At 31.5% G+C, this 23,579-nt stretch overlaps 2 protein-coding genes across 2 annotated transcripts; both read left to right on the forward strand.

Annotated features, from left to right (window-relative positions):
* Positions 1 to 10,546: 10,546 nt before the first annotated feature.
* On the forward strand, positions 10,547 to 14,370 carry LOC18034809 (zinc finger protein WIP3). Its single transcript, XM_006424196.2, has 2 exons — positions 10,547 to 11,137; positions 13,905 to 14,370. The coding sequence occupies exons 1-2, from the start codon at positions 10,547 to 10,549 to the stop codon at positions 14,346 to 14,348; spliced, it is 1,035 nt and encodes a 344-aa protein (XP_006424259.1). The 3' UTR covers positions 14,349 to 14,370.
* Positions 14,371 to 19,387: 5,017 nt separating this feature from the next.
* On the forward strand, positions 19,388 to 23,579 carry LOC18034711 (poly [ADP-ribose] polymerase 3). Its single transcript, XM_024179894.1, has 17 exons — positions 19,388 to 19,716; positions 19,827 to 20,022; positions 20,110 to 20,223; positions 20,316 to 20,373; positions 20,474 to 20,543; positions 20,777 to 20,951; positions 21,023 to 21,156; positions 21,235 to 21,472; positions 21,583 to 21,710; positions 21,807 to 21,883; positions 21,988 to 22,148; positions 22,242 to 22,451; positions 22,523 to 22,625; positions 22,718 to 22,800; positions 22,881 to 23,024; positions 23,102 to 23,284; positions 23,382 to 23,579. Exons 1-17 carry the CDS (start codon positions 19,388 to 19,390, stop codon positions 23,448 to 23,450), a joined length of 2,472 nt encoding a protein of 823 aa, XP_024035662.1. The 3' UTR covers positions 23,451 to 23,579.

The following is a 23,579-nucleotide window of genomic DNA, read 5'->3' on the forward strand; positions in this document are numbered from 1 at the left end:
CGATTTGTACCCACCCCCTAGATGCCACTCCATATGAGAAGTTCTGCCTAAATTTTTCTTCCATCTATTTTAACTTGCATGTACATGGATGGCTTTTTGTGTGTTCTTGATTATAAATCCAAAATATACCTATCTCTCATTTTCTTTTGTTGTCCAGTCTATACAGTTGATTTATTCAACTAAAAATATTAATCTTTTTTTTTTCCTTCTTTTATATTGGTCATTTTCAGTTTTGGAAGCTAGTGTTTTTGAATTTTTAGAGAAAGAAAGTTTAGAGAAAAGAATATAGATATTAAGAATCCAAAACAATTTTATGAGTGAGGAAATACGAAAATTGAAAGATACAATTATGTTTATTTAAAATATAAAAAAAAGAGAGAGTTTTTTTTTTTAATATTAATAGGAGTATAATTGAAAAATGGATTTTAAGAAGATTATAGAGGCATGGACAGATTGCCCAACTCTATGCATAATACACGTGGTTTAGATTTCGAAGCCCAATAAAATATGTCCACCACAAATCTCAAACTTATGTTGTATTGGACTTGTGTGGTAACAGTGCCACATCAGTATACATCGACCAGCATTTTGCATATACAAATTTGTACATGTAGCATTATTTTTGTATTATATACAAGCCCACATAATCAACTATACCATCATCAACCAAACATCGCCTTATCATGCACCAAGACCGTGATCGAAGAATTTTATTTAGAAACAATTTAATAATAATTTCAGCAGCATGTTAATTAGTCACCTCGTCCTCATTTCAAAGGAGCAGGCAGCTAACCATTAATCTTCTGCCAGTTGCTGAATGATGAAACCTTGACACCATTTTTTATGATCAAATTCCAAAAGAAACAGGAAAGCCTTAGAGCTGATTTGGTATTCTGCCACTCAGAACCTCAAGATTCCAACGACCCAAAACTGGTTAAATTTGACAGCTCGGGTCAAGGTCAATGATATGATGACATCTGTGCCCAAATTTCATCTTTGGAAGTTACACAATCTTGACCAAGGTAATTAAAAATCAAAATTAAGATCACTTCTCTCACAGAATTTTAATATTGGAAACATGTAACCACCCGCGACTGCCGATTATACTTGGTTTACGCAAGATTACGATGTTTGCGTTGCTCAATTTTGGAGGGGAGACAGCCACTTGCTCCCTGTCTAACTTTTGTATTCCATTACTCTTGACTTCAAAACTAAACAAAAAAAGACTGGTAAATTTTGATCATTTGATTTGATGTATGTTATTGAGAATATAAAATCTACATTATTTTTAAAAAGATAAAATATTAAAAGAATAACAAAATAAGGAAAGGAAAACATGCTATATTGTTATTATTAACGACTTTGAAATTCACATTTAATATTACGTTTGGACCTGCCAATTCTTCTTCTTGTTGTTATAAATTAATCCTTTAGTAAAAATCATCACTTAAATTCTTAGGAAGATTTATGTTGTATTACTAAAAATCAATAATCAGATATGCAAAAACATACTTAAATCAATAATGACCATTTACTCTATAGAACCGCGTGATTTGCCTCCTATATCAACACCTATCTATCAACTAATGCCCTACAAACACCATCTTCAAACTACAATACAACGTTAAATTAAAGTTAGATGGTGGTGTCAAGCCGAATATGATTATAACGGTGTTCGATTAGATTCTTGAATGTAAGATATGCATTTACTAATACAAAATGATTTATTAGAGAATGATTAATATAATTTAATAAAAGAAATACCAACTAATTAAGTTAATTATTTTTTTACTACATTTCAACCATCTAATATATATAATTAGAAAACTCTGAAATCAATTATGTGATGTGATAGTCTAGATATACGGGTCAAGAATGAACTATATTTATTTTCAAATATTTAGAAAAAAAATTCAACCTCCACTATGGACGTGAAAATAAACTAAACTAATTTAATTCTATTTAAAAATTAGAGTAATTCTAAGATTATAATATATGAGTCCCAACTAATGTGTTATTCATCAATTGAGTAGAGGAATGGATTATGTTTGAGAAAGAAATTGAAGATTAATATTGAAGTGCCACGTGTCGATGAAAATTATATGACTAATGATAATCACTAGAGGGTACCCAACCTATACCGGATACACTTGATAGTCGAACTGGTATATGTGGTATGTCATATTAAAGGCAAAATAATTAGAGAAAATACATAAAACGCCAACTATGTGAAATATCTCCATCTCCCAAAAAGAATATTTGATTTTGCAGAATCAAATAAGAAATATTTTACTTAAAAGGAGGGGCACAACTAACTATCACACCTACAAAATGACAGCACACCAAGGACACTGGTCCTCATCTGACATGCCAAAAACAGCCAAAACAACCTTTTCAGAGGAGTCCCGAACCACCTTGTAGTGTGTACTACATGTACAAAAGAACAAGCCACGCCAAACAACACCCAACCTACTCTCCAAGCATGTTCTCAATGCTCCAAATGGTTATATGAGCTAAAGGACAGGAATATATTTTGGGCAGACTAATAAAAATTATCCAGGAGGTAGGACATTCAGGCACCTTATGGCACTCCATAAAAAGGCGTTCATGTTCTATTTTTCTCATTCATGATGAAATACAGACACAATAAGTCTGGTGCTTTCTTCAACCTCTAACCACCCCTATCATCAAGAGTTTGCTAACTCTTACCTTAAATACAATAAAAAATACTGACCTCGGTATCAAAATGTGGTCACTAGCCACCGTCGGCTCTACCCCAAACCTCTTTTCTCTATTTTACAAGTTAAACATAATCGATCAAGCCAATTCTCTCTTCAGATCTAAGCCCTTTGATAGCCCCACGTCTTCTATTCTTTCACAAGCTTCATCTAAAACCATATTAAGTAACACATCTCGGATATGCCAGGCACCTATGTTACCTTAATATAAATTTTATGGTATTTAACTAGGTTATTAGTTTCTTTTTTCCTCCATTCCAAAATCTAGTTAAAATAGAGTATAAGTAATATTTTTATATGCATTATTCAATCGATAAGTAACACATAATATTTAGATGAAATTTAAATATTGAGATCAAAATAATTATAATTATCAAACCTAAACCAACTCTGCGAATTTTTTCTCGTCAATTAAACCTCCGCTATCGAGGCAACTTTATTGAGTAAAAAATCTATTCTCTATGAATAATAGACCTTTAAATTGATTAATTAATGTTATGGTGGACTCGTGACCCTAAGTTGATTCCACAATGGACAGGTGCTCAAAGAAACTGTAAGTCAATGTCCTTTTCTTTGGTAGCTTTCGTCATAAAATATTTGGAAACTTGACCATTAGAAGTCTAATTATTACAGGATGCCTTTAGCCAAGTCTTCTTGGCAGTTTCGTTGGAATTAAATTTTCCAAAAACAAAATTTCAACATAATTTAGATGAAACGCAACTTAATTAACAAAGAATTTTCAGATTAAGCAATGATGAATGAAATTGATTTTAAGGAGTCTATATATTGACCTCATCTCAAACTTCTTTTCCACCTTTTTTAAGTCCAGGTAACACGTCCTCTCTATTTTCCTTCAATGCATATATACACCTTTCCATTTAAGCCTCCACACTTCCTTCACGCAAGTCCTCTAAAAGATAAAAAATATCTCTTCTGTTATTCTTGTTATTATCACAATTTTTTTTAAATAAGTATATTGAAATAATCTATAAGTCTGACTAGAATCTCTTTTCAATATTAATTTTACCAAAAATAAAATAAAATAAACTAATTTGGCATATACAATTAAAATCTTATAAGTGAGTGCAACTGTACTGATTTCAAATGGTAAGATATCTTGAATTGGTTATATGAACTCTCTTGGAATTGAATTTCATTTATATTAGAGTTCGAGAGTATTAATTTGGTTTTTATTTCAAGAATTATTCACACACAAAAATAAAAGAAAGAGTAGTTTTACTTCTAGATTCAAATTTCACATATTGGAAATTCAACTCATTAGTGTATTCAATTCTCCTGCACAAAGGCAGAGTCTAGCAAAGATTTGCTGAATTATATCCACTTTTCCATGCTGATTAAGAAAATTTGCTTCAAATCGCAACGACCATGTGAATGATTAACATCTCAAAAGCGTAATGATGATTTGTGTGTAGAAGAACTGTAGTTAATGCAAGTTTAGTCAAGGTGTATGGAAAATTTATCTTTTGAATTTCAAATTCCAAAATTTCGGCTAAATAAACCTAATTCCGTGGTGACTCAACTATGCCAGCATCAAACGTCATGACTACATCACTAAATTAGAGGCTTGTAATTAAGTTTTTTTCACAACTGTTAAAAGGGTGGTGATATTTGTACCTTTGAAACTGCATAAGCACAGCACTTCAAGAAAAATAGTTTAAAAAAATTCACATTATTTTTAATTTTAATTATAATTTTTAAAAAAGAATAAATTTAAAAAATTAATCAATTAAATCCTCACTAACTATTTAAACTTATGGCACAAAATCTCATGTTTTGGACAATTTGGTCAGTTTATGTTATAAGATAAAATAGTCAAATTAAAATTATGTTAAAACAACATTAGCGATCAACAATAGTTAAGAGACTTATGTAAAGAAAATTATCTAATTGATTTATTATTTAAATTTTTTCTTCATTTTAAATTTTAAAAAATACTGGCTTTTTTTTAATCAAACTTACTAATATTTGTCATCACCCTTTTTAAAACTATCTCAAGAAATTTATCATATCGACTATCAAATTATTTTAAAGTTGTGCTTAGTTGATCTGTCAATATATACAGTGACTGAAAGATGATGGATAGTGTGAATATGTTATTGGCCCCCAAAAAAAAAAAAATTCAATTATTGAAGAAATGTTATGGGCTTATCTGCAGGAATCATCAACAGGCGAGTATTTTTTTCTTTGATTGATTGAAAAGGCTCAATCTAATTTGATATTATATTGCATTACTGTATACATGTCTTCACAAATTTTGATGTTTATTAATAATTGAAGTTTGTTTATTAAACTTGACAAATTGAAAGGGATCAGAAGCTATAAAAATATATGCTATATCTGTAACCCCAATGGATGGTCTATAGAGTGTGAATGTAGAATGGGTTATGAAATAAAATTTTTATCTTTATCAACAATGTAAGTGTACTATATATATATATATATATATATATAAGAAACGTACATAACGAGAGCTGATCGATACATATTTAAAGAACTCCAACAGTGTAGAGGATACATATTTTAATTGTCAATGTCGTTTGGCTAGGAAAAGAATTATATGAAGTTAAAATATTTATACATATCAATTTTGTTAAAATCTCGTAAATTGTTTAATAGTTTGAACTTGCTGGTCAAGGCTAAATTTCTGGCTCCGCCACTATTGATCATGAAGGCACATTTGAGCCGCTCACGTCAACATTATCGTAACAGTAATACTTAGAAGGGACAAACAAAAGCTTAAAGCAGCTGCAAAGGGTTATAAAGATCATTAACAGAATCTATAATTTGAAAAATCATTAGCCTTTAGAGAAAGAACTAAAAAGTTCAGTTCGAGAAACATCCCACTTGGTGTAATCAACACAAAGCAAATCCAGATTAGCCAAAGTATCTGCTACTCGGTTACTCTCATGACAAGTTCCTGAATTGCATCGAACTAATAAGGTGTTGGCAGTTAATCTATCTATTGCATCCCTATTGCTAAACAAATTGACTACAAGCCTAGAGCCACTCTCAAGCCAAAGATTAGAGCTCCCACGAGCTGCCCCTTGCTCAATAACCACAACCGTTCATTTGCAATCTTATTACAGTGGAGTCGGTTTTTTCGAGCGGGGTAGTGGAAGTGGATTGATAGCTAGATAAACGCTATATATCATATTCCAAATGATTCTCTAATCCAAACAACTTTACAAAAGAGGTTTTGATATATAATTTATTCTAAAGGAATTATAATGTCTTTTTGAGACCTTTTTGTGTGTGACACTAAAAATCACCTTATAACCCACGCAAATGGCATTTAAAGCCATTTTGATTTTTATATACTTATAATCCATGGCCCCTGCTTACCAGAGCAGGTGAGAGGTTGGTCTCACTCTAATTATAAAAGAAGAATTTTTATTGAATAATTGAACTTCAATTAACAATGAAAAGACCTCCCTATTTATAATAGGACAAACTTATCTCTCAAGTTAACTTAAAAGTGAAACTAAATTACAATTATACTAAAAATAAAAAACTAAAACACATATTATAATTGGCTCCAATTAAAAAATAAAAATATCAATAGACTTAAAATAACAAAATCTTAAAATTTTTAAATAACGTCCTACATCATAAATGAACTTCTCTAAATAAATATTCTCAAGTATGAAACCCTTGGAAAAAAAAAATGCATGAATGTGTAGAAACAGTGAAAAAAAGAGAAAGAGAGGAGCATACTGAAGAGAAAGAGAATCATAGACTTCACGTAAAGAATCAAAGGGAAAGGTTAAGAAAATAGATCCTGAAAATCCGGTAATGATATATCTTGTCGGCAAATTTTTGTTGATTATTGATTCCTAGTTAATTAGCTTAGCACCAAAGGATCCAGTAGAGTTAAAGATTGATTGAATTGAGTTAAAAGAGTGTGCACATCCACAACTTTTAGCTCAGTGGGGTCTATTTTTGTGTTTGTCCAAAGATTAGAGGCATGCTTCACGGACACTATCGTTTGTAGTGGCTGGAGGCTTCTGCGTTTTATTTTATGAGCAAAGATGTATGTTTATATGCAACAAGAGCCTGCAGTTCATATTGGTCATGTTAATTTGTCTCCATGCAAGAGTCGTATCTTTTAAGCTGCTTGAAAGCTTGACAAAGAAATCAGATTTTTTGAATGGAACAACATATATATTTTTTTTCTTTTTCATATTAATATGTTACAATTAAAAGAGTATAGATATTTACTATTAAAAATCTATTAGAATTAATCTACAATAATTTTAGAGTTAAAAGAAATATGAAATCTCAGTATAGGGAGCTGAGACTCAATCTTGTGCCTAGGAGTAGCTTTATGTATAAGTGAAAAGGTAGTTGCCTATAACTCCTTATCTTAAAAAGGCCTCATTTTTTGAGAATTTTCTTAATAATTCTCTAATTGATAAAATATTTTTTTTGTAAATTATATATGGCAGGAAATAGGAAGGCCTATTAGACATATCTCTAAATAATAATTATCGTACAATTAAGAATTATTCGTTTATAAAATCTATATTTGGTGACGTTAGTGTTATATAGAGTTAATCAATAATATCTAATCATTAATTCATTCAGTATTAGTTTTTCCGAGAAAAAAATTAAATTCTTTATTTTTTTAAATTTCCTAAAAATTTAATTATTTAATGTTAGAATCTTTGACTTTAAGTATTTTAGTATTCCTTTTGGTTTCTATTAAAAACCTTATAATCTCAAAAATTCCTTGCCCTTTTCTCTACAAAAAAAATTATTACATTCATTGAAACAAAAAGTCTATATCTATTATTTTATCATCAATTCATCATCTTAACTTTCCATATGCTACCATTCTAAATATTCTATTTGAAAATATTATTGTTTTTATTTGTTTGTTTATTTTTTTAATAATTTTAATGAAAGTAAAAAAGATATCTTTTGACTTTTATTTAATTTTTATTTTTGAAATTTTTAGGATCTTTTAAATTATTGTTGGAATTGAATAATTAAAGACGGAATGAATTTTGAAACCTTTTATGTTTCCTTGAGTATTGAAATTGCAGAAAAAAAAAAGGCCATATAAAATTTTTTTACCTATGGTCCCAAATACTCTAAAGTATGTCCTGCTTGCACCCTCAAAATTGAGTTTGATCTAATTTAAGAGCCTTTTAATCCACATTGTGGAAAAAGATTCTAGACAATCATATTTTTCAAAATTAAGCTAAAATACATACAATATTTATTAAAAAAAATCAGTGCAGTCATTCTTTAATTTTGTCGGTGAACCTCAATTGAACAAACGATCTTCATTGATATAAAATCTACATATGTAGTTAAGGAGGGAAGAACATTTTAGATTCTTATTGCATGGTTTAAAAATGTGTTAGACAACAAGCTGTTGGTGGTAGAAACCACATATAGAGCAGTGTGGACAAATGCCCCTGCCATGTGTAATTTTTTTAAGAGAATTACTTTTGAATTGCAACCACTTTTTTATTTTAATTTCCCGATTAATTTTTTTTGTTTTCCCCCATAGTGTTTGAATAAAATACAAAAAATTAGGAACAAAATCAAATTTTCATCACCAAAATTATTTTAAAAGGGTAGATTAGGCGCAAAATTAAATGAAAATACTAAAATAAATGCCAAATTCATTTTTAAGTAAATTATTTATACTCCCACTGCTTCAAAATTCTGGCTCTGCCACTACCTGCCATGACCATTCCATTAAAATGGTAGCTTTTTCTTGATTATGTTTTTGACTAATAAATAAAAATGAGTTATATATATATATATATATATATATATATATTTGGTCCAAACACCTATATTTTATTAAAGTTCATGAAAGTTATTACACTATATGGTGCAATATCATAATAACATTATACTATTAAAATGTATAGTGTAAAAACTTTCTTAAACTTTAATAAAGTTTAGGATCCTAAATTGGATAATTTCTCTACATATATATGGATGCATCTAGTCTAAAATCTTAGATTTTTTTAAAGTTCAAGATCTCGAATTAGATAATTTCTCTACATATATATGGGTGCTCATTTAGTTTAGGATCCTGAACTTTTTTTAAAATCCGAAAAACCTATTACACCATATAGTGTAATAGTGCAATAGGATCCTGAATTGAAAAATTAGTTTTATGTATATAATACTTATCTGTTCCCTTATCTTAAACTTTATTAAAATGGGAAAAAGCTAGTAGTATAATTGTATTATATTATTACGCTATATAATGTATTAATTTTTTTCAGATTTTAACAAAGGCTAAAAGTTTGGACCGGATAATTTTTAGTATGTGTGTGTATGTATATATATTATCTACATATGATGTGAAAGGAGTAACGCGGTATGTGACGTGTGCTGACATGTCATCGAGTAGATGACGCGAGTTTGAATAATAAAAAAAGAGTTTATAAGTGTCATAAGGGGTGTTGGTGTGATTTCTAATCCAAACGAACAACCGCAGGAAAGATATAGGACTAGATATTTTAACTTCCAATATACTTTTGAAAGGGAGATTAGATAAAATTAGAAAATGAAATTAATAAAGAGTAATGATATTTGGCCGAAAGAGTAACAGGGGGATAGATACAGTGTCACTAGGCATTGCATAATAACAATGAAGCACCAAAATGGCACCCTGTGCATGCACAGTAACGTCTCCATGAAAATTTGCTTAGATATCATTAATCATTAATGGATTTTGAGAAAATTTAAAAAGAGTACTTGATTAAAAATATCACATCCTACATTATTATTATTAGGCAAGATACTCGAGAATATACTTAAGTAAGCATATGTGTTAATTGTTAATTGTACATAATGTTTAAAATTGACAATATCTAATAATTTAAAAAAATATTTACAGTGAGTCGATAATTTCGGATTTGCGTTGAATATATGCAACAATATTTGATGATTTTTACTAAACTTAGACTGATGAATTAATGTTGATCAGTCAAAAACCTGATGCAATAAAGATATTAATTCCAATTTTCATTTTAAATCCCAATTGAAACAAATTCTTCTTCTTCAACATTATGTACATATATATATTAGTCCAAAATTCCCTCAACTTCTCAGTTGAAATTATGTCAAAATGATGAATAAACCTACTTTAATATAATAATATTTATTTAGTAATGGATCTTTTAATCCGCAGCTTAAATTGAATTTAATTTTGTAGACCTCATTATGGAGCCGTAAGAATATAGTTTCACCTGTAAGCATAAGTTATTGTCTAATGGAAGTTAAACTACATTAAGCATATTTTATTATATTTAGTTAATTACATTTTTTATTATTTCCTTTTTCTCTCTTTTCTATCGTTTTCCAATTCTTTTAGGTATTGACCAAATGCTCTGTTCCCTTTTTCCCTTTCCCCTAATGTCACCCTCTCAACATGTCAAAATATTTTATTAGAATTTTGTATATTAATACATATGGGTCAAATTTCATTAAAATTTTAAACCCAAACAAATTCTTTGAAATCTAATGATGTCTAAGTATAATAATACACATATAATAATAACACTATTCTAGGATTCTCTTCATTTGTGAGTCCCAACTTTTATGCGTGTCATTGTCTTAAACCCCACCACTAATTACTCTCTATCTCCATAGCCAAACAAATGCCGAAGGTAGAAAAGAAAGAGAGGAAAAAAATTCCTAAAAGACAAAAACCAAACCACCTTTAAGAAATCAACAACCTTAAGTGTGCAAGCACATATTAAGTCTTGAATATAAACCATCTCAAGATTGAAATTCAAGGGATTCTCTGAAGAGAGATGGGTTTAAGGAGCTACCATGTAGAAGATAACAATTTGTGCAGCTTTCAATCTCCAACTTTCATTGAATGGCTCAAACCATCTTCATCATCTTCTTCTTCTTCTTCTTCTTCTTCTTCTTCTTATAGTTCATATGTGACTCAACAAGCTCAGTTGACAAATCCCATGATGACCATCTTAAAATTCCCACCTGTTTATCAGCAACAAAAGCAACAGCAGCAACCGGAGAATTTGGACGAGGGGGTTCGATGTTTGCCTCTTCTTAGTAGGTTTAAAGAGAAGAAAGCTTTGAAGGAAGAAGAAGAAGATATGCAAGTGCAGGAGACTAATCTTGGTGTTAAACAAGAAAAGATTGAAAAAGTTACTGTGGCCTTGCACATCGGATTGCCTAACACCGGAGATTCTGATGCTGAGAGTAAGGATTTTGATACTAAGCAAGAAGAAATGATCAGTAGGAAAAGCTTTCTTGGATGCTCTTTGAACAAAGATTCTAGGTTTTGGATCCCAACTCCTGCACAGATCCTCGTCGGTCCGATGCAATTTGCTTGCTCCATATGTAGTAAGACCTTCAATAGGTACAATAACATGCAGGTTAGTTAAATTATTAATTCTCTTCTTGATTTCCAGAACCCTTGATTGCTTTTCATTTACTTACCAATATTCTTTTATCTTGTGGTGCATGATAAATTTTCTTGAGATGATATAGCCCTTCTTGTGTTTTTTGGATTTCTTTATAAATAAAATTACAATTCCGATAATTAAGGAAAATGTTCGACAAGCTAAGCTTATGTACTGTTAAATGTTAACGCATATATATTTTTCTTTAATCCTGTTTCATTGCTTCTTTGATTCATATATTCACTAAGTATGAACTATTTTCCTACTGAAGGCCAAGAGGCCGTGTGAAAGCCCCATAAGAAATCTAGATTAAATTTGACTGCTAAGTAAGAGATCAAACAGATATCAAAATGAAAGGATCCTAACATTTGAGTTTGATTTGTCCTAATGCTATGTATCACTTATCTATACGATGATGAATTTCATCCGCATACAAAATTACTTAATCACTATTTAATGAATGAATACTACATCAGTTGATAATCAAATTGACACTTAAAATGTTCGGATAACTAACATTATTCTATTGAAATATATATATCACAATGCTACAAATGGTTACCAAGCATAATTATAACAAAAATATGCAAGTAATAATCAAATATAATCTTTAAAATTAATAGTAGAAGAAAATGTTTGTTGAGGTAAATTCTAAAGTTCATTATGCTAAAAAGAGAGGTTAGAAGGCTTTTGAGATAATAATTGCTTTAATTTCTAAGTGTTAACCTTTAACATGCCTCGAGATCATATAATAGTTTAAAGGCTTTCACGTTGAGAGTTGTATATTACAAAATTTCAAGATCATTCTAAATTTTGAGGCTAGTGGTGATTATATAAATAAAATTAAACAATATATAACATTAGCAAATGAAAGCACAGGGTTATGACACTTCGAAGCTCCTCTCTGATCTCTCTTTAGGATTTGAGCATCCTATCCTCTAATTTGTAAATATGATAACATTCCCTTTGCCTTTAGTAGTGTAAAGATTCGATAATTGGTAGTCTAAATCCCGTTTCTTTTGACAATCGTCCTTCATTGCCTCCCTTTAGGGTGAAAAGCTAATGAGGAAAGAAAGTAATTAAATTGGGCTTGGAGGAGAATTTAAAAGATTATACAAACGATAGTGAGGGAAGTTAGTAATGATGAATGAGGGCAATATAAGGCTCATTTGAAGTTTTATATATGACTTTGGATACTCTTTCTCCAATTAATAATTCTCAACTTTTTATTACTTTTATCATTGCTGCTCCACATCTTAAGAAAACCAAGCTTAATTAGTTGTCAGTTTTTGAATGATACATTAAACATTCTGAATTACTTTACCTCTTTGCCAAGTTATATATTCTCCGGAATATGCCCATCTTGTGTTTCATAACACTCTTAAATTATCATTTAATCTCATGAATAACATTTTATGAAGTATGAGTAATCCTTTTGTCAAATTCTAGTGTTTGATTAAAATTTTATTAATTAAAGAGTAGTGCTCCTTAAATTCTAGAGTTTGAGTTAAGGATTCAAATCCTCTCTTAATTTTTTTATTTTATTTTATAGAAGATTAATACACATGATATTTAAGTCTTTTAAGGGCTAGGATTTGATTTACTTTTTATTTTCGTTTTAAATACCAAAACTAATGATTTTGTGACCAACAGAAAATCCTAATACTAGTCAATGTTAAGTCTAAATCAATCATCTAACTCTCCACTTTCTTCCTCAGACCCCCCTTTTTTTTTTTAATTCTTTCAAAGTTCTCATCTTTCTTCTTCATACAGATAAACTCTCATAATCTATCACCCATGTCATTATCATTTCTTTCTTTTTTGAGTTAACTCCCGTTTCTCTTACTTTGTAGTTGGTTTCGATACTAAGAATTATCACAATTAGATTAAATTCGAAAGTAATAGATATTAGCTCTATGTAAATAAAGTTGTCTGTTTAATGAAGTTATTGTTTTGATTTTCTTTTAACTTTCTCCTCTCTTTTCTTCTAGTTCTCTGAAAGTATTATTGAAGATATTTAAAAAAAGTTATGTACTCTATAGTTAATAACTTATAATCTAGATAAACCAGACGGCTATAATAATCCGAGAATGAGAAACGAGAGAATCAAAATCCCCAAAGATGAAAAAAATAAAAAATATAACTAATGAAAAAAAAAAAATAACTGTTGATTTTTTTTTTCCTTTTAATTAGGTGAAGTCTTCGTTTTTAAGTTTTGGAAAAAAAATTGCAATTCCTAAAACACCGAAAGAAGTCGTAGGTTGAAATTAGATTTAACATCCGTTAGTTTTAGAGTTTTAGTTAGTCACAAAAATGTCTTTTTGGTATTTAAAATGGGAAATAAAAAGTAAATCAAATCTTAATCCTTCAATCAGAGGGTAGTGCCTTCAATCCCCTGGGTTTGAGCTAATCCCAGTCAATCACTATAGTTTTAAAATTTACCCACAAATTTCCTGTTGACTATTGTATGTTAACAACTGTTAAAATATACTTAATTCTCTTCTTTGTTTTTCATCTATTACATATAAGATTTGTTTGAATTTTAAGTTATATTATACAAAAAGAAAAAAAAAACTATTTTACTATAAGGACTACCGGAGTAATTCGCCCAAAACCAAAAGACTAAAAGGGATTTATAGGCAATTAGAATCTTTCCTTAACACAATGTTCATAGGAACTTGCTGACAAATATTTCTTTTTAACATAGAAATTTCAAATGCATGATTTTTTCTTATTACAGATGCATATGTGGGGGCACGGATCTGAATATAGAAAAGGACCAGATTCACTCAAAGGGACACAGCCAGCGGCAATGCTTAGGCTACCATGCTATTGTTGTGCTCAAGGCTGCAAGAACAACATCAATCATCCAAGAGCTAAGCCATTGAAAGACTTCAGGACACTTCAAACTCACTTCAAAAGAAAGCATGGTGCCAAGCCATTTATGTGCCGAAAATGCGGCAAGACATTTGCAGTGAAAGGAGATTGGAGAACCCATGAAAAGAATTGCGGCAAGTTGTGGTATTGTACTTGTGGTTCTGATTTCAAGCACAAGAGATCACTTAAGGACCATATTAGGTCATTTGGCAAAGGCCATTCTCCTCACCCATCCCTTGATGGATTTGAAGATGAGAAGGAGTGCGTCACCACTGGCTCCGAAGATGAAGTTGCTCGCAGCTGCTAGTTAATTTCTCAAGTTTTCATAAGGTTTTAAAAGAGTTTTTTTTTTTTTTAACGAATTTCTTTTGTGTCGGCGATCATTAATTAGTAGCCAGGTCTCATCATCTAAGCTTGTGCTCAGTAACAAAACATTCTCAACAAAGGCGAATGAGGCAGCACAGGGAGCGATTTGCTACCGAGCACTTGCTGATCAATGAGCCACATAAAAAATAATCTAGTTTGCATGCTTAGTGAAAGAAGAATAAGAAGATTACCTCAAGTTTTGAAGTAGATGAATTTTCTTCTCCTAGCCCTAGTAACACAATTGTATTGTTGATTATAAAGCTTGTCTGTGTTACTTCTTCAACGGAGAAAATTTATCCGCTTCATTACTGACTGGTAATCTTCATATGTATCAGGATTGTGTTTTTATTACGTATAATTATTTACGTGTGTATCTACCCTTAATATAACACAATATTGGTACCTTCTTACATTAATCAGTTGTTCATTTCTGTGTTCTATCTAATATCTTCTACTCTTATATACTAGAATGTCGTGTTTTTAATGTTGTTAATCATAAAAAAAAATATTGCTAAAGAGGTATAGTGTTGATGGAAACAAAGTAAAATTAGTGTCGTGGTAAATGGCATTGGTTTTACCTTATTTCTATCAGCACTGTACTAAATTTTTCTATCTAAAGTATCATTGCTCATTCATTAATGATGATCTGTTATCACACCATGTGACATTACTCGTCATAAAGCAACGCGTTTTGCTTTTAAAACCATCTAAAAAGCCTCATACTGTTTGATAAATACCTCACATATAAAACCTATTAATCATTTCTCACCAGATCATGCGAGATTTTGACAACCCTCAGTGTCGCATGAAGATATTAGTGAAAAATCGTTAAAAATAATTAGAGTAAAGGCAGATTGTGGGGTTCCTCTTGCTCTTTTGGGATTTGGCTAAAATAATGAAATTAGTGCACACACGTTATGTCACAGAAAAGAAAAAGGAAAAAGTTAGATTATTTTGCTTTAATCAAATTAGATTAGAGATCATAGACTTTATTAAACCGATTCTGTAAAAATGCACCAACGTGTCTCTATTTTCCAAGGCATGGCAGGAAAGTTAGTGAGATTCCAACTTAGGCCAAACCAAATTGTCCAACTAATAGACTAACATCAACTAAAGAATGATTAACTATTAATTAAGCTGAAAAAAAGGAGAATTCTGTAGTCTTATACACAGTGGACTTTGATGAAAGATCAGGTGAATAATCAAATCTCAGAATAAATAAAATAATAAATAAATAAACATAATCAAGTACCTTCAAATGAATAATAACCAAGAAAAGGTTACTTTTTGCATATGTGAAAAGAGGACTTTTTATTTTTCTCTCTCTCAAGAAAAGACACAAGAGTGTATGTATTTTCATCAGACTTGCAAAAGAGACCACGAGAGAAATAGGGAAATTATTATTGTTAATTGATTTATTGGTAGGCTTGACCACCTAAAAAGTTGTAGGGAAAATGTGTGAAAAGTTTGATATTTTTTTAAGATTTTGGGACCGCCACTATGCTTTGTCGGGAGAGAAAAATAGATAGCTAGGGCCATAGTGAAAAAATAAAAACCAAATGGTTAAAAACCTCTTCAGTTAGCCGCATTGTTCCTTGTTGCTAAACTGCATGCCCAATTTGTACCTCAATGATTGGGTATCAAGCACTCGAGCATTAAGCTAACTCAGACGGCCAGAGGAAGCCACGCAATGGCTATCTTTTCAGTAAAGGGGTTTATCAATTATCATATATGCACGTTTTCACTCTTTAGTTAAAAATTAGGGATTTAAAACAATAGTTAGAAAAGTTTTGTGCTCATACCCGATATGGTAACAATATCATTTGCATATATTGGTTTACTTAATTATTACGATTGCAAAACGTCATGCATGCGTTCAATCTCACACCAAGCACATCAACAAAGTGATATATCCAGATTAATAAGATTTTAATATGTGTTCATGATTTAATCCCAGAATTGGAATTTTACATGTCTATAGGTCATGATTTTATTGGATGCATGGAATAGAAAGTCTTGATTTTTAGCACAAAAACGGTCACAATTCTATTCATAGGTTTTACAAATTGAAATGCATATAATTTGTTAAGAGAATCAAGACTTATAAACTAGTCAATATCTCCCTCACTAACATGCTGAATAATGTGGAATGTTAGTTTATCACACAGTATTGCTTACGCTATTAGTTCGATAGAAAAGACTCCTTCCTTTGATATAAAAAACAAAGGTTGCATCAATTCGAAAACAAAAATTTTTTTAAAAAAAATCTTCTTATAAAGCGACATTTAGCAATTTATAAAGAAAATTGATTTTTGAATATAATCAGGACATAAAGTGTAACAAATTATGTTGCCTTTATGTGAATTTTTTTTAAATTTTTTATTAAAATAAATTATTAAAATATTATCTTAAAAAGTCACCCAAAAGAAAAAAAAAAAAAAAAAAAAAAAGAAACTTTATCCCGTTTTATCCTTCTTTTGATCAAAGTGCCAACAAGACGAAACCAGAAAGCTTGTTATCTATTCATTTCCCCATCATTTATGGCTCGAAGCCCAAACCTCAAAACTATACAAAGACCAAACCCAACATAAAGACAAGCTACGCCGAAGAACCGAACCCCCATAACATTGGATTTTGGATCGTGGAGGAAACAACCCAAATATGGGTCCAACTCTAATGTAACTGTGGTTACACACACTATCTTTTGTCTTTTTGTGATCCAACCATTGAATTCAATCAAAGAGTTACAAAGTTATTCCAATGGCATGGATGCACTTACTTGGTTATTAACGATATAGTCCCTTCTGTTTACTACAAAAATAAGGAAAGATTAAGTTTTAAAATTTTGACATATTAATCCATTAAAATATTTTATTATATGGGTCAAAGGCAATTTGGTAAATGAACATATTTATATATTAAAAACAATGTATGGATGGATTATTTTAATTTACTAAAATACTCTCCACTCCCATTTACTTAAAATACCAACTGGATTATAATAATATTATCTTGTTTTTAGTGTAATACTAGATTGGACAAGGTTTTATAAACATTTTGACAATATTAAAATGAAAAATAAATAAATATTAAATAAATTCTTGGATAATCATTTAAATTTCATTATAGAGTTTATAAATAATATTTTCAAAATAATAAATTTCTATATATAAATTTGAAATTACGTAAAATTACTTATACCTTATTACACGTATGAAGCTGATCAATTATTTATTTAATGTGAAAAAAATAAATTATATAATATTTATTCTATTACTTAAATTTAAAATTATAAAGAAAGAAAACTTAAATTTAAAATTGTAAAGAATGAATAATAACTTAAACTAATATATTATGGGAGAATACCTTTAAAAAAAATTAAAATTAACTGACTTCTTAGGCTTCTAACATAACATTTTAATTTTCTGTTGTTAATATAAGACAAAATTTTAGTTTAAAAAACTTATTCTAGGTTCTCCTTAGGGTGAAAAAAAAAGTCATTATCACATGATAATTTGGTAGCATAAGTTGTATTATTTTTAGTTTACTTATTCATATCAAACACCTTATTAAGATTAAATTTTAGTAAAGTAAATCTAGCCCACCGTCTTTAATCACATTCAACTGGTTCTAATTGATTGGATCTTATTATAAAAAGTAAGGTATAACTCTTTTTTTTAATTAAAATGGTAAAGAAGAAAACATAAACGCAGTATATTTCTTTTGAGAAAATTCAAGTATTATTTTTCTAAGATTTTATGTTTAAGAAATTAATCTAATTTATGTAGTTAGAAGTCTTTTTTTTTAATGTTTTAGAAGAATTATATGTTTGATAATGAATAAATTAAGATTTAAAGTAGAACAAACTGATTTAAGAAGGAGATAGAGAGAATAAATTTTTTAGAATTTGAAAATTATTATATTTTAAAATTATTGTATTTTAATTGGGGCTTATTACATAAAATTATTAAAACTTATAGTTTTTATTATTTATAAAAAATAATAGGGATTGGTAAAGAAAAAGCCAAATAGATTTTTTAAAAATTTGAAATTATTATATTTTAATTGGGACTTATTGCATAAAATTTTTAAAACTTATAGTTTTTGTTATTTACAGAAAATAACAAGAATTGTTAAAGAAAATATCAAATTTGGGTGTTTAGTACAACGGTTACAAAGTGGTTTTATCCCCCAAATATATATCATTTCTCATTTCTTACACACACACACACACACACACACACACACACACACACACACACACACACACACACACACACACACACACACACACACACACACACAACTTATCATAATGTTTCCATCCATCAAAACTTTTGAATCTATCAAATGAATGGTTCTTTTAACTTATACTAATTTAAAATTAATCTTTTATGAATAATTAAAGAATTTTAAGAGACTAATTTTGAGTCAATTGTTGCTTACATGTATAATATAACTTGGCGGTTGCCATGACAAACCCATTTCTGATTTGCCCCATGTAGTATGAGTGTACACCCCAAGACACAGAATCATAACTCTGCCTCTTCAAGTTCCAGGTGTTGGCCTGGGGAAGCTATGAAGCTGCCAAGTTGCCAAACATTTGTGCATGCAAAATGTTAAGAGCAAACTAACAGTAGGGCACAAAATAAACGGTTATGTGTCACCACCTGTCAACGCTTTAGGCTGTTAAAAGCACCCATTTGGACACGTGTCATTCGAGTTCTATGCATGATAACACACGTCCAATTCTGCGGATGGCCACAATTTAGTCTTACGTGTCAATACATTATGCTGCCTGAATCTCTTAGCTTAAAATGTCTACGATGTAGCAGTGAAGAAACTCTCCAGTTTCATCGTTGTTAAAATTCTGTGTAGTAGTAAGTAATAGAGAGAAATTAAAGGCTGAAAGATGAAGGTTTTTTGTAATATTACTAATTCGTCTTCTTTTATGAGAAATAAGATTATCATAAAAGTAATATGAATTGCTTTGTTGATGTTAATGTTAAGGTTCATGAAACAAGGTCGCATGCTCATGCGTCTTCTGATGAAGAGAAAGTGATGACAAGGAAGCAGAAAGCAGAGAACAAAACACAAGAAGCTACAGAAACTCCTCCGAAGAAGACCAAGCAAGAAAATAATGACAATGGCGGCCATGCTAATGGGAAACGTTCTGGTGATGTTACTGCAGAGTTTGAAGAATTTTGTAAATCAATCGAGGGCCAACTTTCTGCTGAACAAATGAGAGAAATTCTTGAACTCAATGGCCAAGATTCCTCTGGCTCAGATGTTGCTGTTGTCACTAAATGGTTAGTATATAAAGCTATTTGTGCTATAATGGTGTATGCATTAGGCCATTTTTAAGTTTATGAAGAATTTGATTCCATGTGTGAAATTCTTTTTGAATTAATTGGTACAGCCTAGACATGTTGTTTTATGGGCCGTTAGATAAATGTCCAGTATGCAATGGCAACTTGGAATTTGATGGTAAAAGATATTCATGCAAAGGAATGTACAGTGAGTGGTCTACTTGCACATTCAGAACAAAAGATCCACCTAGGAAGCAGGAACCAACAAAATTACCTGATTCTGTTCTTAATTCTCCTATTTCAGATGTAAGCTTCTGTATAGCGTCAATTTTACTACTGATAATAATTTCTTAGTAACTCTTATTTGAGCTCTGTTGTATCTTGCCACGGTAGTTGGCAAAGAGGTATCAAGACCCTAGTCACAGGCCACGCAGAGATGTAGGTGCTGCTGTCAAACCCTTCACAGGAATGACTATTTCGCTTATGGGTCGTCTTTCTCGTACACATGTATGTACCAAGTCAAATGTTGTTCCTCTTAATGTTTAAGGTTAATATGATTTCCGCGATACTAATTGCAAGTAATTTGACTATTGATGTAGCAATATTGGAGAACAACAATTGAAAAACATGGAGGGAAGGTTGCCGCCTCACCTATTGGTTGTTTGCTCCTCCTTTTTTAGGTCTTCAAACTATTTAGAGGACTCCGTTTTCATTGCTGATCCTATTCTTACTCTTAATGTCGTGATGAACTCCATAGGCTTGACTTGCTTGGTTGCTTCACCTGCTGAGAGAGAGCGCGGTGGCTCATCTAAATTAGTGGAAGCAATGTGAGTTCTAAAGTTTCAGTTAAAGAGCGTGTTATGTACAGTTCAGTCTTTTGAACTTCAAGTGCATAAAATGTCAGAGGGATGTATTAAATTTGCTTTCATACCCGAGCCGTGTTCTATTTCAAGTTGTAAAAGTTCGAATTCATGTATGGCAAAAAACAGTTTGTTTAGATCAATACCTGTAATTGTAACACAGGATATATTATTCAGTCCTGGATTGCAAATTCTTGTAGGGAAAGAGGCACACGTGTTGTTAGTGAAGCTTGGTTGATTGATAGCATAGAGAAACAGGAGGCACAGCCTCTAGAAGCCTATGACTTGGTCACTGATCTTGCCCCGGACAGCAAAGGAATTCCCTGGGACAAAATGGATCCCAGTGAAGAGGCAATTGAATCTATTGCAGCAGAAGTAAGTGTTATTTCCCTCCTTCTTTGCAAGGAAACCATTTCCAAGTTCTGATTGAGTACTCTTTATTGCAGCTCAAATTATATGGAAAGAGAGGAGTCTATAAGGATACAAAATTGCAGGAGCAAGGTGGAAAGATGCTTGAGAAAGATGGGATTTTGTACAACTGTGCCTTCTCCCTATGTGATCAAGGGCGAGGGATGAATCAGTAATGTCACAAAACACTGCATTTCTAAATTTGCTTTGTTTTTGCTTTATGCTGAGTTTTGTGTATGATTAATGTCAGCTATTGCATCATGCAACTGATCACAGTACCGGATAGCAACTTGCACCTTTACTACAAGAAAGGGAAAGTTGGTGATGATCCTAATGCTGAGGAGAGGCTTGAAGAATGGACAGGTGTGGATAATGCCATCAAGGAGTTTGTAAGGCTCTTTGAGGAGGTAACCGACAATGAATTTGAGCCATGGGAAGGAGAAAAGAAATTCCAGAAAAAGCCGTTGAAGTTTTATCCAATTGACATGGTACAATCTCTTGGTCTTCTCTAACTGCCAAGAAATGAACAGTTTGTTTTGCGAAGGTATCGAACTTTTTTTAATTTTTTCAATTTTTATTTTTTGGGTTCACCTAACAGGATGATGGCGTTGAGGTGAGACATGGAGGACTTGGTATGAGACAACTTGGAGTTGCAGCAGCACATAGCAAACTTGATCCGGTGGTTGCTAATTTTATGAAGGTTCTCTGTAGTCAAGAGGTCTATAGGTGCAGTTCCTCCATCAAGAGTTCATTATTATCTATTTACGCTCGTCCATCTTTTTGGTAGTGAATCCATAAATCTAATTTTGGTATCCTGCACAGATATGCTCTGATGGAAATGGGACTTGATGCTCCTGACTTGCCTATAGGAATGCTTTCTAATGTGCACTTGAACAGATGTAAGAACCTTTTGAATCTACTATCCCTGCTTCTTTTACCTTATTCTCTCTAGCTTTTGATTCATCCTCCCTTGAGTATTAATATGACGTAAGCAATTCTTCAGGTGAAGAGGTTCTCCAACAATTCATTGAAGCAGTGAAATCAACAAAAGAAACAGGACAAAAAGCCGAGGCTATTTGGACAGATTTTAGCAATAGATGGTTTACTCTCATGCACTCGTTAAGGCCTTTCATCTTCAGGGACAATCAAGAAATTGCAGACCATGTAATGCTATTGGCAGACAGTATATCACTTCAGTATGAAGTAGGTTGTCCTTTTCTTTATAAATTACTTGATACTACATTTTGAAACCTGCAGGCTGCATCTTCATTTGAGGCTGTTCGGGACATCACTGTGGCTTCTCATCTTATTGGAGATATGAGTGGTTCTACCCTTGATGATCCATTGTCTGATTGCTATGAGAAACTGGCTTGCTCCATTTCTGCACTGGAGAAAGATTCTGATGACTACAAGATGATTGTAAACTACCTAGAGAAGACTTATGAACCTGTCAAACTTGGAGACATTGTACGAATGACTCTATTGTATGCAATCATTCCAACTATCTAGCAATCATGACACGCTATTTTGTAATGCAGGAGTATGGAGTATCCGTTGATAAAATTTTTGTCATTGAATCAAATGCTCAACCTTCTTTGGACGAAATAAAGAAGTTGCCTAACAAGGTCCTCTTGTGGTGTGGTGAGTTTGTGAATCTTGATTCAAGCTATCTCTAATTGTTATTACTTCAACAGATGGAATAAGTGTTCTGTCTTTTTGTTGAACCGTATTAGGTACCAGAAGCTCCAACCTTTTAAGACACCTGCAGAAAGGGTTCCTGCCTGCATCTTGCTCTCTTCCTGTGCCCGGCTATATGGTATGGCCATACATTACTATGAATTCTCTACCTAAGTATTTAACCTTTGTATTATTCTGAGATTGCTTTCTGTTTAACAGTTTGGCAGGGCTATTGTTTGTTCAGATGCAGCAGCCGAAGCTGCCAGGTATGGGTTCACAGCCGTAGACAGGCCAGAAGGATTCTTAGTTTTGGCTGTCGCTTCATTGGGAGATCAAGTAACTGAGCTTAAGAAACCACCAGAGGTAGGTTGAAGAAGTTGCAGACAGTTGTTCTTGACAATCATATAACCCTCATTAACCCATTTATTACCATGAGCCAGGATACCAAATCTTTGGAAGATAAGAAGCTTGGAGTGAAGGGATTAGGGAGAAAAAAAACAGATGAATCCGAGCACTTCTTCTGGAATGACGATATCAAAGTCCCTTGTGGTTGCTTGATCCCCTCTGAGCACAAAAATAGCCCTCTTGAGTACAATGAATATGCTGTTTATGATCCAAAACAGGTAATGCCATTGGTCTTAATATTATTATTTATTACTTCACGGGAGCAGGTTAACAATTATCTTTCCACTGATTTGATAATCTCACGGTTTTTAACAGACAAGCATAAGGTTCTTGGTGGGAGTGAAATTTGAAGAGAGAGGAGTGGAGATGGAGCCGGCAGAATGAACAAAGCGAAATGGAAGTTATGGAGGTGGTGCTAGCAAAGAGGATGTAAGATGCTAGCAATGGGGATGTAAATATTTCTTTTGTTTTCTTCTTTTTGGGGACTTTTTGTAAGGGATTATGTGGAAAGGG

This window comes from Citrus clementina, unplaced genomic scaffold (assembly GCF_000493195.1).
Source record: "Citrus clementina cultivar Clemenules unplaced genomic scaffold, Citrus_clementina_v1.0 scaffold_8, whole genome shotgun sequence".
In the NCBI taxonomy this organism is placed as follows: Eukaryota; Viridiplantae; Streptophyta; class Magnoliopsida; order Sapindales; family Rutaceae; genus Citrus; species Citrus x clementina.